The 12,502-nt window shown below is 46.5% G+C and overlaps 1 protein-coding gene across 1 annotated transcript in view; it reads right to left on the bottom strand.

Moving 5' to 3' along the window:
• LOC122412354 (MAP/microtubule affinity-regulating kinase 3-like) overlaps positions 1 to 3,390 on the bottom strand; it is a 50,614-nt gene extending 47,224 nt beyond the window's left edge. Inside the window, exons 1-2 of the mRNA XM_043421824.1 lie at positions 3,340 to 3,390; positions 2,953 to 3,069 (exon numbers count right to left, since the gene is read on the bottom strand). Of these exons, the coding sequence (XP_043277759.1) occupies positions 2,953 to 3,069; positions 3,340 to 3,390 (168 nt within the window). The remainder of the gene's footprint in view (positions 1 to 2,952; positions 3,070 to 3,339) is intronic.
• Positions 3,391 to 12,502: the final 9,112 nt, after the last annotated feature.

Genomic DNA, 12,502 nt, shown 5'->3' with positions numbered 1-12,502 from the left:
CCGAAGGGCGAACGAGAGACTGCCGAGCATTATTCGAGCGTGATTAAATTGAAAGTGTTTTTATTCGCCCTTGTACGAAATCCGCGAGCTCGAGGAGGCCCGTTGTCTCTCCTCCGGTGCTGCTTCCCGCGGCAAGTGCCATTTTTCATTCCGAATATCAAGTACAAATTTATGGGAACGTTGAGAAAAATCTGAAGTCTGTTTATGCGATTCGAGTTGAAAGTTTTGTCGATCGTTTTTCCATGAACGTTGCTGAAGCACCGTCTTCCTCGGGGCAGCCCGACAACGTCAGCAATCTCGATGAATCTTACCGCTGATGCGAAATTCTCATTTCTTCGTGGTGAAACGTCAACGCGCATCTAAACAAGATGATGGATCGCGTTCGCGATTTGATTGACCGAAAGTTCACTGCGGAGGACAAGCGCGCGGCCGATATCTCAGCCACACGCAAACCAGGAGAGGAGACGCGAGCGTTCAACGGGACCGAGGAAGTCCCTCTTTCGTATTCGAGTCACATACTCGATAACATCAAACCAGCAGGAGCAAACACATCCTCTTAAACCATGCAACTACGAAAGAGATGAAACGCTCCGAGATAGCGAGGACAATTAATTCAGCTGTTTTAATTTTGTCTTTCTCGTTTCGCTCCTATTCGAATCCTCATTTTTTCTGGTTTGCTCGCACCATTCCAGGAGGAAGCGCGACGGGCTCGAGGATCCTGATGTCAGGGCAGGGCGCACTTCCGCGGCTGGCACTCCTTGCCCTGGATCCGCCTGATTTTTCCAATTTCCCGGGTCCCCAGAATCGCGTTATCCGAAATTCGCTGAATGGAATTGGGCTCGCAGGAGGATTTCGCATCGTCGTGAAGAATTCTAGAGAAGTTGAAGAGTGCAGATGCTGACGCACTTGATTGAAGCCGGATGACACGGCGCCCCGGCAGTCCTGCTCGCCGAGCTCCCTCCAGATCTGAGGATCCTGAGCGAGCAGTAAAAAGATCGAGCAATAAAGAAGAGACGAAAAGAAAAGTAGGAAGATGGAAGAAGACGTTGGAGCGATGTGTCTCCGGGACGCGAGCTCATCTGGAGTTTGGAGTTTTAGTGCAGCCGAGCGGAGATAGCGATCGAGGAGTCAGCGGGAGCAAAGTACCGAGGGATTTTTAGGTTTAGGAAAATACGTATAACGCGAGTTCCGGGGGAATACGTGACGACGATCGCCTCGAGATTGGTTGCTTGTGAGCCAGCGCGAGAGTTCGAGGTCGTAGTTTCGTCGAGTGCGTTACGGATCCACACTTTTAATCGGGAGTGGTAGCATTCGTATGGGAGTTGCTTGATGTAGATTAGGCCCTTTCCGTATCGGAGGGTATCGATCTTGGCTCCTCGCCACGACTCCTCGTGGCTCGTTTTATTGCCCTATTAACGCGTTTCTCGTTCCGCGGATTCCTCCTTCGTTTCTCCTTCGAATAACGAGATTCGCTTAACGCGCGCCAAATACCCGGGGATCTGCTTCGGGCTCGGCACCGTTTTTTTTTTTTATATATACTGCCCCGGCTTCCTCGGCCTAATCACCCTGCGACGCTCGGCTAACGTAACTCCTCGAAAGCAACATTAACGCGAACGAAATTGGATGGGGGCGCACTGTTTACGATTGACGCGAGCCCGCGCGACGACGAGCGGAGCTTGGGGAGATAAGGCGACTCGTTCAAGCGCCCGGAATCGTGGCGAGACTATCAATGCCCGTTTCTCTTCAACGGGGGCAGGGAGAAAGATACGAAAAACTGGAAGATCGATTCCCGAAGCCGCCTCTTTGATCAGTCATCAGTAATCAAGTGATGTAAATTTGTAGAAATTCCACAAAGACAAAGTTTCTTATCTTTTCATTTATTTCCCCTCCATTCCCCCTGAGCTCTCCAAGACCAAATACATTTAAGGGCGCTCGGCTCGGTTTACCACGCGGAAAATTCCATCTCCGGCTCCCGAGCCTCGCTAATCACCGCAACAACGAGTTCCCAGCAGCGCACTGTTAGACACGTTCCCCAAAAGCTTTGCCTACTGCCCTTTGAAGCAGTTCGAGAAATTGGCCACCGAGGCTCACAGCTCAATTAACGAACATCCGTTTTCCATGCTCCCGCGCCGATAAATAATAGCACTTCTGGCTACTCCCGAGGATTTCGATAAATGTACTTGGACGAAAAATATACGAACGGCGAGGCAGAGGGGCGGAGGGATGTCGCGGACTGCTATCGTTGCAGGTAGTAGCCCATAAGTAAGAACAGTACAACAGCAACACACACGATATACATCACGTTATTATGTTGTCTGCGAGCGTTCTTGCCCCCTCCTGAGGATTTATCGATCGTTATGTTTTCATCGGGCTATCGAGATGCCTCGTACGGCTCCGTTCAAAAGTTATTACGCTCTCTCGATTACGAGGTCGCTCGCCGAAGGGAAGAAAAAGTTGTGAATTCTTCGGGTAGTGGATTCGTGGCGAGCAGAGCTCTTCCGGTTGGTCGCCGTTGCGATCGAGGAACGGTGAATCGGAAGGGACAGGGACCGAGGACGTTTTTCCTTCGGGATTTGAGCATCCTCGCCCGCTCCGAGTGGGAGGATGATTTTTGGGAAAGCCTGTATACACTCCGGGTATATATAACGGTCTTGTGGTATTCGGGCTAAGCGTGATATCGAGGTTCTTTCGGCGGGGCTATTAAATTACTGGTCGCGTCGTGACAGCGGGACGTTGAGCTCGCGTTTGCTCCCAGCAACACATGTGGAATCGGACATATTTATTTTTTATCGATGAATACCTCAGCGGAAGGAAAAAAGAAGGTTCTTCACAGAGCTTATCAAAAACATATCGGATTCTCGATATTTCGTGTCTAATGTATTTATGAGAATGCGCCTCGAGGAACGCTCCGCACCGGGATCAGCGCTGTCTGCTTCTCGTATCAAATCTTACCTTCCCAGATCGGAAATCCAAGCACGTAACGTTACGGCTCCTGAAAATCAAGCGATCGAAAGCGCCTCTGCAATGAAATCCACTTTTTTGTAAGACCGGACGCACCTCGAACGGAATCTGTGCAATCAATGAGGAGCCACGAATCCCAGGTGGAAATCACTCGCCGATCGAATTCGGGCTCGGAACAACCCCCTTCGCAGTCATTTATTATTCCACCGCACTTTTTTATCTTCCCATTTTCTGGTGAAAAAGTCATCACGAGCACGTTAAATGAGGATTATTTTGCACCGGAAATGGAGAAGGCGACGGCGACCTCAATCCCAACTGCCAACAATCTCCCTCGACTCGACAGATGTCAAATACACACATTTTCGACACGCGTCTCACGTAATTTGGGTCATCGAGGACATCTGTTTTCCCCCATCCGTTTCGCCTCATTTCATCGAATTGAACGGAAATCGAGGGATGATAAAGGAATTTCATTGCCAAAGAGAAGCGCTCTCGTATCAGATTCGGCGCATAAAGAGTTTTCATTAATGAAAAATCTCGTTTATTTCTAAAATTTCAACATTCGTTTCCGGCATCCGCGGAGGCTTTTTTCAATCGCATTTTTTTGCGTTCTCGCACAGAGTTTCACATCGACTGTTACGTGTCCTCTCTGACGAGTTGCCCGAGGTGCCGGTGACACGGAATGAAACAAACGCATTTCGGATGCCGAGTCAGGCGTCACACAAAGTCACGTGACCCGCGGCCCGGGGTTGGAATGCAGTGACTTTTTCGGGGTGGTAGTAGGCGGGGAGTCTTAATTAACGACGAACATGCCGAGAGGCTGCGACGAGACGATCCGGGCCTGAGCTCCGAGCTGGTTAAAAATATATTTCGGCGAGGAGTGTTTAAAAAAAGGCTGATAAAAGAAGAAATGGCATAAAAGGAAATCTGGGAGGGAAGCTCGTCTACTTTTTCGCCTCTTATTCATCTCGATGCGCGAATTTATATTTGGAAATTCTTCAAAAAGGATTAAGGGGCTTCTGACAGCCTCAAAGTTTCTCGAACAACTTGGTAACGATGATCATCCAATTGGAAGGTGAGCGAAGGTCGAGATAAACCTTATCTCCGTTTTGCTTGCTAAAGACAGACACGAAGTGATTGAAAAGGGAGGACGTGGACGGGAAATATGGCGACGAAGGTCACCGCAATCTCATGGCGGAGGTAGAACGCGCAGGTAAAAACAAACGAGGCGGAAATTCTTGCTGGTATTTTTGCTCCCCGGATATCTTTGTGTCCTGGCAACGATTCGCATCGGCCTTACCATAATATTCTTCGCTTAACTCACCGTACGGAGAGATCGCTGTCTATACACCACCGGAATGGAGGTCGTGGCGTTACCAAGGTGATAAGCTACGCGAGCGAGGGAGGACGAATTTTCAAGCGGAAACGAAAGAGGACACTTTTTCTGAGATAGAAAGGGGCCTAAATCCACACCAAAGTACGTAATTCACTCGATTTTTCCAGGGTCAGCTGGAAGCTGTTGCGATTTTGCTCAAGTTTGACGATAATTATGACTTCGTTTCGTTGCCCAGTTATCCGCAATGGACGGCATACGCGTACTGGATTGCAGCATTTATTCAAAGAGCAATAATACGAATTATTCTATCCACCATAATAAAAAGACCAATATCCATACCTTTTATTCAAAAGACTCAAGAATCTTTTTCTCTATAATCCTAGTAAAAAATCTTCTCAGTCACTTGAAATGTTTATATTGTAAAGTATGCTCGGGCAACCTGAAAAAAAAACTTTATGTATGGTAAAATGTGACACGAATTCGGTGTACATTCGTGTATTTATCATAGAATTTACTATGCTGACAGTCAAAATTTGTGATTTACAATACATTTGCATTAATCAGTAAGTGCTAGTCTGACACGACGAATAACACTCGAAAACAAAACGAAATATAGTTCTCACGTGCATCACTTTTTGCTATGCATATACGAAGCTGTTTAGAATTGAAGGGACGAAAAATAGGAAAATTCAAAAAATACAGTGCTGTTTGTAATCGGAGGCTGAATAAATTGAAAATTCTTGAAAAATAATATATATTTCTCACTATAAAAAACGAATTCGTTTTCTCCGTGTAGAAGTGGACGAATCTTTTGAGAAAAGTGCAACTTCGTTCGGATCGGTGACAGAGGCAGGCAGGGGGATGGAAGAGATAAGAGAATCCTCGAAGGGTGAGTGATGAGTTGGGTTCGAGAATTTTTTGAACAGACCCGATCCCTTCGTATATTCGTTCAATCCAGATTTACTTGATGCTTCACACGTGCACACGTTTCTGAGAGACAAGAAGACATCAGTGAGAATTGCAGGGCCTCTCGGTTGTGCTTAAAATTTCATAACCTCGAAGGAATAAAATTCTATTGGGTGTCCAAAAGTACGCGGGTGGATAAATCGCGGAATTCTGAAGAGAGAAGTTCCTCCATCACGGGGAATCGCTTGATCAGTCCTCTGACCAATTAGCACTGGCCAACACTAATCGCTTTGCATCAGCCCAGCGCGATTGGCTCTCTCAAAAGTCATGGAAAATCTCGCGAACGGTGCGTTCGAGAGGAAAGTGTTAAAGGACTTTTCCCTTCAAAATTTCACGACTGTCTTGGCTCGTGAGGTTTGCACTCTATTTCCAGGATAGCTTGCACGAATTCCGGGCTGTATTACTCGTGTAATGTTGGTGTTGGGGGAGTGCCGAGCTGGCAAAGCGACGCTAAGTTTCGTACTCGGCGTCATTGCCAATGCATGGCTTGTTGTGATCGCCTCCCATAACGCATCAATCTCGCTGGTAGATCCCTCGGGGATCACCGGTATGAGGGCCCTGTCCAAAGCTTACTCGCTCTCATCCGTCACGAGACCGGCACACTCGGGTTCAAGTGCGTGCTCGCAAGAGAGACTCCGCATTACCTTTTATTTTGTTTCCTCTTTTTCTCTCTCGTGTATTCGTCGGGCTGCCTCGGCTATCCTCCCGGTTATTCGGTAATGTGGTTATTGCTCGTGTTCTCCCTTTCATTTTTTTCCACGATGCCGCTGCTAGTATCCGGGGAACAACAGGTTTGTTCGCGCCACTCCGTTGGGTCCAATGATTTTTTTAACAAGTATACGTCAGAACAAATCGTATGGGGGATATTACGTGGATAATAAATTGCAATAAAAGTAGGGAGGGGAATGTACGAACGGGCTGAATAATGAAGGAAACTTTTCGCGCAGCTTTCATTTTCCTCGCAGTGCGAGTTTCCTTCAGTTATTTACTCCAGATTCGTCTGATAAAAAAGAGCTTGAAAAGCGTAGGAAAAAAGTGCCTCTTTGTTTACTCGAGAAAAAGCAACGTTTTCAAACGTTTGAAAAGCATCTTGTCATGCCTACCCACTTAATACAGATTTACGATCGCAATCAGAAGATCCCTTGTATTATCGCGCAAGCATGGGCTCCCTTGCTTTAACTTTCAAATGCGTGAAATCCGGGCCAGCAGCAGCAGCAGCAGCAGCCACTGAGAAGGATACAGAAATATTCACGAGGACAGTAGCGCGCGCACGGTGCCATAGAAATGTGGAATGTGATAAAAGAGGATGGATGCGGATGAAGCCACGCGACGGGTGGCTCGGGTTGATCCGAAGATCGATGTTTGTGTGGGTCCATCGGACGTGAAGGGTCGTCGTCATCGTCTCTTTCCGGGTGTCGACAACTGAAGCAGCGCAGGAGAGAAGGAGAGAGCGAGCGAGAGGGAAGAAGCGCTCGTCCTTATCCTCTAGTCTCGTAACCACGGACGAGTCGGCATCTCCTTCGAAACTATTGTAAACCCATTCGCTTATCTCCATAAGCGTGTTTACATCGAGATCGAAAAAGTGTTTGGCCACGTCGTGTCATGCCGGAGCTGGGGCTCCGGCCGGCGCGGGCATAATGGGACAGGGGTTGGACGAGAAGATCCTCGTGTCATGGACCATCGGAAAAGGTGCACTTGAACCTCCACCTACGAGTGGGACGATCGGAATACTGATCCTGGTGCTGTCGAGGGGTTCTCAACTCGGGTTGGCGGTCTTGAGGGAAGCTCCTCGGATCAAAGAGCCCGGGAACACCTTCGGAAAATCCCTTCTGTCCTTCCTAAGCGTTCCAGGATCATCTTCCGTCCCGCCACCTCCTCCGCACGAGGACTTTCCTATCTCCGCAAGCGCTTTTGCGTCTTTGACTATGTTTTTTCTCCTCGAATCTTCCTCGCTCGCAAGGACGCCGTGGAGCGTCCACCGCAGCTCTAAAGTCTCGGGGATTTCGTCCGAAATCGTCTCGAGCACGGTGAGCGAGTTAAGGGATGAAAAAAAAGAAAAAACCCGGGGCTCGCGGAGCCCCCGAAGCTTAGGCTGGCCCGGAAACTGGGATAACGTCCGAGCTCCTCTCGGACCCGGTGCGGATGCTTTTTTAACACCCCGGAAAGACCGAGGCTTTGGGAAGGACGAAAGAAAATATTCTGAAATAATCGCTCGAGACTTTTGCTCGAATATTCTTCATCGCCGAGCATCGCTCCTCGCGACGTGCCTCGACCGTGTCCGAACGTTGATAGCATGGATTTAACGTGACATGGGTTCTGACATGTTTTTTATTAGCGAGTATCACTTATCACGCTCCTCACCCGTAACTCGAGTCATATGTCACTCGATAATTTTCACCGAATCTCGACGCTACTCGGGTACCTTAAGTGCTGGAACGGCCTCGCACACCGGACCCTTTAGGCCTATGAATAAATTTTCCATTAGCCCACTTCGTCACCGAAGTCAGGCTTGACCCACGGACGGCTCTTTTGTCGCGAGACAAATTGCTCCTCCTGCGTCATTTCTGTTTTTCATCGTTGAAAAATTCTTTCGTATCGAGTAGAGGCATTTCGAGCACTCGAATGTTAAATCAAACGCTCTCCGGACGGTGACAATCTCAAACGACACTTCGAATCGCTCGAGCAATAAAAAAAACATGGAAAAAATAGAAAAAACAAATCATAAGAATGGGCATAGTTACTGGAAATTAATTACGCCATTACCAACTCCTGTTCACATAGAAAGTAATGTTTCTCAACTCTCGAATAAATTAACATAGTTATGTAGATAGTACAGCCATTAAAGCAGAACTCGATTTGCATACAAATTTGTTTGAGCTCACGGCGAGAACGCCTGGAATTGTATCATCGTTTTTGACTGGTGGAAATTAAGACGTGTGCTCGCCGTTCACCGCGACTCACTCGCCGAGAAACACGTGGCACAGGCGTGTGTGTGTGTGTGTGTGTGTGTGCGCGATTCGAGAGGTAAATATCGACTGGTTCGAGACTCCCGGAGTCATTATTTCGTTACAATACATTTGCTCTCGTGCGATTGATCTTCCTGCAAGATCAGCTTTCACGCTGAGAGAAGGTCTCTGACATTTCGATTTCGACAACTCCTCCTCGCGCGCCCGCGCACTTTTCTAGCGAAAGGTGAGTTCAATATCGTTTTATACACGTGGATTATCCAAACGATATTGCGCACGACGCGATGAGTTACCAAAAAAGTTCAAACGGCCTCCGCCTCGGGATGGATCGAGGTCCGGAAGCGAAGAATTTTCGGGAGTTTGCTCGATGAAAACGGCTTTTTTACTGGACCTTGCCGATGCATTTTTCATCGAATAAGCTTCGCGAGCTAGAATCTTGAAGAATCTACGCTCCGTTAGCTCGCGCAGTATTTCATCTTCGATGAAAATCCTCGCGGTGTTTAGACCGTGTGAAAATCATTGGCGATCTGGAAAGCAGTTGGATTGAACGATCACATAACGACACTCCTCTAACCGCGTGGTAGCACAGACTCTCGTCGTCTCTTTTGATGGCATAACTTAAAAGCGATTGATATGCGTGAGAAACCCCTTCGTGATAGTAGCCGAGTTGATCCACGTACAGGCGGTTGCAACGATTTCCATAATTCAATCCGAAAGACCGGAGAGTCTTCGGGGATCGTAGATGTCGCCCGGTGCGCCGGTTTGGTCTTCAGTAATTTGATTAATAATTCAAATCCACTCGGCCCCAAGGAAAAGCACTCGAGGAGAGTCTCCGACTCGAAATTTCACACTCGTACTTGTTGGAATGAGTTTTGAGAGGAGCGATAGAAGCGACGGTTCAACGGCTCAGGTAAATCGAGGCCGAGCCGAGCGTCTTGATCGCTATCGGCGTGATCGGTAATCGTTACCTTGCGCCTACTATTCGATGACCATGTACGGCATACATTTGCCTTTAGTAACCTGCTTTATGACAAAATAGCTCGGGGCTAACCCTGAATAATGCATCCCGAGACGTTTATTAAACGCCGATCGATAAATCGGCTGATTTACCATCGGTCGGTAAGCCCGGCTTGCTAGACGCGCTGCTCATCAGCAGCGCGCTGCTTCGGAGCTACTGCAGCGACGAATCGCTGAAGAAATGCGTAGAAGGGAGAAGGAGGCTCGGCGAGAATGGGCGAAAGCGAATAAACGTCCGGCTATGAGTGATAATCGAATCACTCATTCGATGATAAATCATCGAGGATCTTTCGGAGAAACGTACAATCGGGAGAATAGATTCGAGCGAGGCTCGATTCTTGATAGGCCAGGCGAGGAACTTGGAGGGTAAAATAGCAGCGGATATGTGAAGTTACTACGAGCGAAGAAAAGATCGAGGCAAAATGGGCGCCTCAGGGCTAAGATTTGTGACTTTGGGGCTCGACACTCTATACTTATCGTAATATTACAGCCTAATGGCGTGCACGGAAAAGCCCAGGAATCCACAGCCTTCAACGTCTATATGGAGGCGAAAGACTCCCTCGATTTTGCTTGCGTAAGTCAACCTACAAACCACACTCCCAGGATTACGAGCTTGCATACCGCGCACACAAACACACACACACACACATATAATCACGTTTCCTGGTGACGCGATACCGATAAGAAAGCAACGTTGAAAAAGTCAATCTCAGCGAAGAAATTGTACTCAGCCATACACTTTCTTCGTCTCCCTTATTTTTTCTAAGCTCGCTTTAATAACCTTCAGAAAAACCGGTTCACGTCGAGGCGTTATTACGGTTAGAAGCAACCCACGGGCTCGAATTACTTTTCTCGAAATTCACAGCTCACTCTCACACGGGGAAAGTCTATGAAAATCCTTCTATTTCGTACTAGGGAAAGTGGCTCGTCGATTAAATGACAACGAAAATTTGGAAGCTTTTCATCTGATTGTCTTTAGAATTTTTATTGGTGAACATATGGTTCCGAAATAATCGTCCCTGCTCCGTTTCGACGAGGATACGATTCCCCAGGAGACTCTGACCCGACACTTCCGGTCGTTCCATCCGACACTTCCTTTCGTGACTCCATTGCGATTCACTGATGGATTCGAGTCCAAAGGCCATCGCTCCAGCGGCATTCGGACCTGGAGAACGTGGCCACGTGTCAGGAAGCATCGAATGGAAAAAAAATTGGCGAAATTTCTTTACGAATCAACGAGAATTCTCTAAACGATTCCGAGGCAAGATTCTCCGGATGATTTGGCCCAAGTTTCCCGACAGTTCTCAGATAACTCTGAGCGTATTCTCCGGTGATTCTTCTTACCGAAACCATCGCAAAGTTCCCGTCGGAATGTAGCGCTATGAAAGATCGTTTCACATGACAGGAGTAATGGGAAATGAAAGTGTGACGCCATTTAATAAGAGATAGTTTGCTCGATTGGGCCTCGCTGATCGTTCTGATTACCCTGCAGTGATGGAAAGATCACGGACACGTGTATGCGCACATAAATATACGCGAATACACACATGTTTGCTCGCGTGGAAAGAGATCGATCTAATTTATATATCTTGCTACATATAATTAAGGGATGCAATAACGGGGGAGCGACTGCTGGCCCCTGTCTCTGCGTCTTAATGCTTTGACTCGCGGTTATCTCATCTGTAAATCATATAAATATCCACCATGCGGGTATTACCGTATGAGATTGGCAATAACCAATGTACCATAATCCCGACCACGAAGAAGGAACCTTCGGCCTTATCGGGCTCGTAATTTTCCCTTTTTTTTCTTCTCACCACTTGGGGTCGAATCCGCACATCTTTCGTACAATAAATATTGCCGCCCGGGACCTCTTGAGCGCGGCTTTTGACAACAGACAGACTTTCCCTCAACGCCGCCAAAAGTGTTATTCCATTTGCAATTTTTTCCACTCGTGGGAATGACCCATGACAACAAAAAAGACCACAAGATACGACGAAAAAACATACCCTGTTTTTCAACCCCCTCGATTTCTCACCCTTTTACCACGTATTCAATCCTCTTGAGTCATCTCACAACCCTCGACCAAATATTCCGGGAGAGACCAACTAAGAATTACCCAATAATCAAAATAAACTTAACCCTCAAACACCACCCAGAGAATTCCACTTTGATCGCCCACTCTATAATCTCTCTCAGCCCCCCTCCTTTTGTCGCCTTCGGATCACCGTATTTTATTTACTACCCGGAGAAAACGAATTCGTTTTTTATAGTGAGAAATATACATTATTTTTCAAGAATTTTCAAAGTATTCAGCCTCCGATTACAAACAGCATCGTATTTTTTGAATTTTCCTATTTTTCGTCCCTTCAATTCTAAACAGCTTCGTATGCATGGCAAAAAGTGACGCACGTGAGAACTATATTTCGTTTTGTTTTCGAGTGTTATTCATCGTGTCAGACTAGCACTTACTGATAAATGCAAATGTATTGTAAATCACAAATTTTGACTGTCAGCATAGTAAATTCTATGATAAATACACGAATATACACCGAATTCGTGTCACATTTTACCAAACATAAAGTTTTTTTTTCAGGTTGCCCGAGCATACTTTACAATATAAACATTTCAAGTGACTGAGAAGATTTTTTACTAGGATTACAGAGAAAAAGATTCTTGAGTCTTTTGAATAAAAGGTATGGATATTGGTCTTTTTATTATGGTGGATAGAATAATTTGTATTATTGCTCTTTGAATTAATGCTGCAATCCAGTACGTGTATGCTGTTTCCGAGATACTAAATTCTTAGTACTTTTCTCTAGAATTTTCGGCCTCGTTTTCTCCGTGCACCGTCCCAAATATATGCGCTTTCACATAACCTTCACAATTACCCTTCGACTCATATTTTAATCGTTGTTTGCAGCAGTTTTGCACGTCGACGGAGTCGACAATGTTACTAGAATCGGAGTACGTAAATTGGTAAATTTTCTCACAAGTTTCTCGCTATTTCTCGAGTCAAAAATCGTTTTCGAGTATTTTCTGTCCGTCGACGAAGAAAATCAGCGCTTTAAACTGTTTTCACAATCCCCTCGGGCGTCTCATAAAGTGAAAATAAATCTATGAGTTTTCAGTAAATTTGAGCGTGGCTTGGAATGAAAATGATTTCGTCCTTATAAAAATGTCCATTTTGGTGACGTTATTCGAGTATTTTGTATGGAAAAATAGAAAAGATGTCGAAACGAATGAACTTGATGCT

This window comes from Venturia canescens, chromosome 6, assembly GCF_019457755.1.
Source record: "Venturia canescens isolate UGA chromosome 6, ASM1945775v1, whole genome shotgun sequence".
Lineage (NCBI taxonomy): Eukaryota > Metazoa > Arthropoda > Insecta > Hymenoptera > Ichneumonidae > Venturia > Venturia canescens.
The sequence above is the reverse complement of the archived record's forward strand: the minus strand, read 5'-3'. Positions and strand labels throughout refer to the sequence as shown.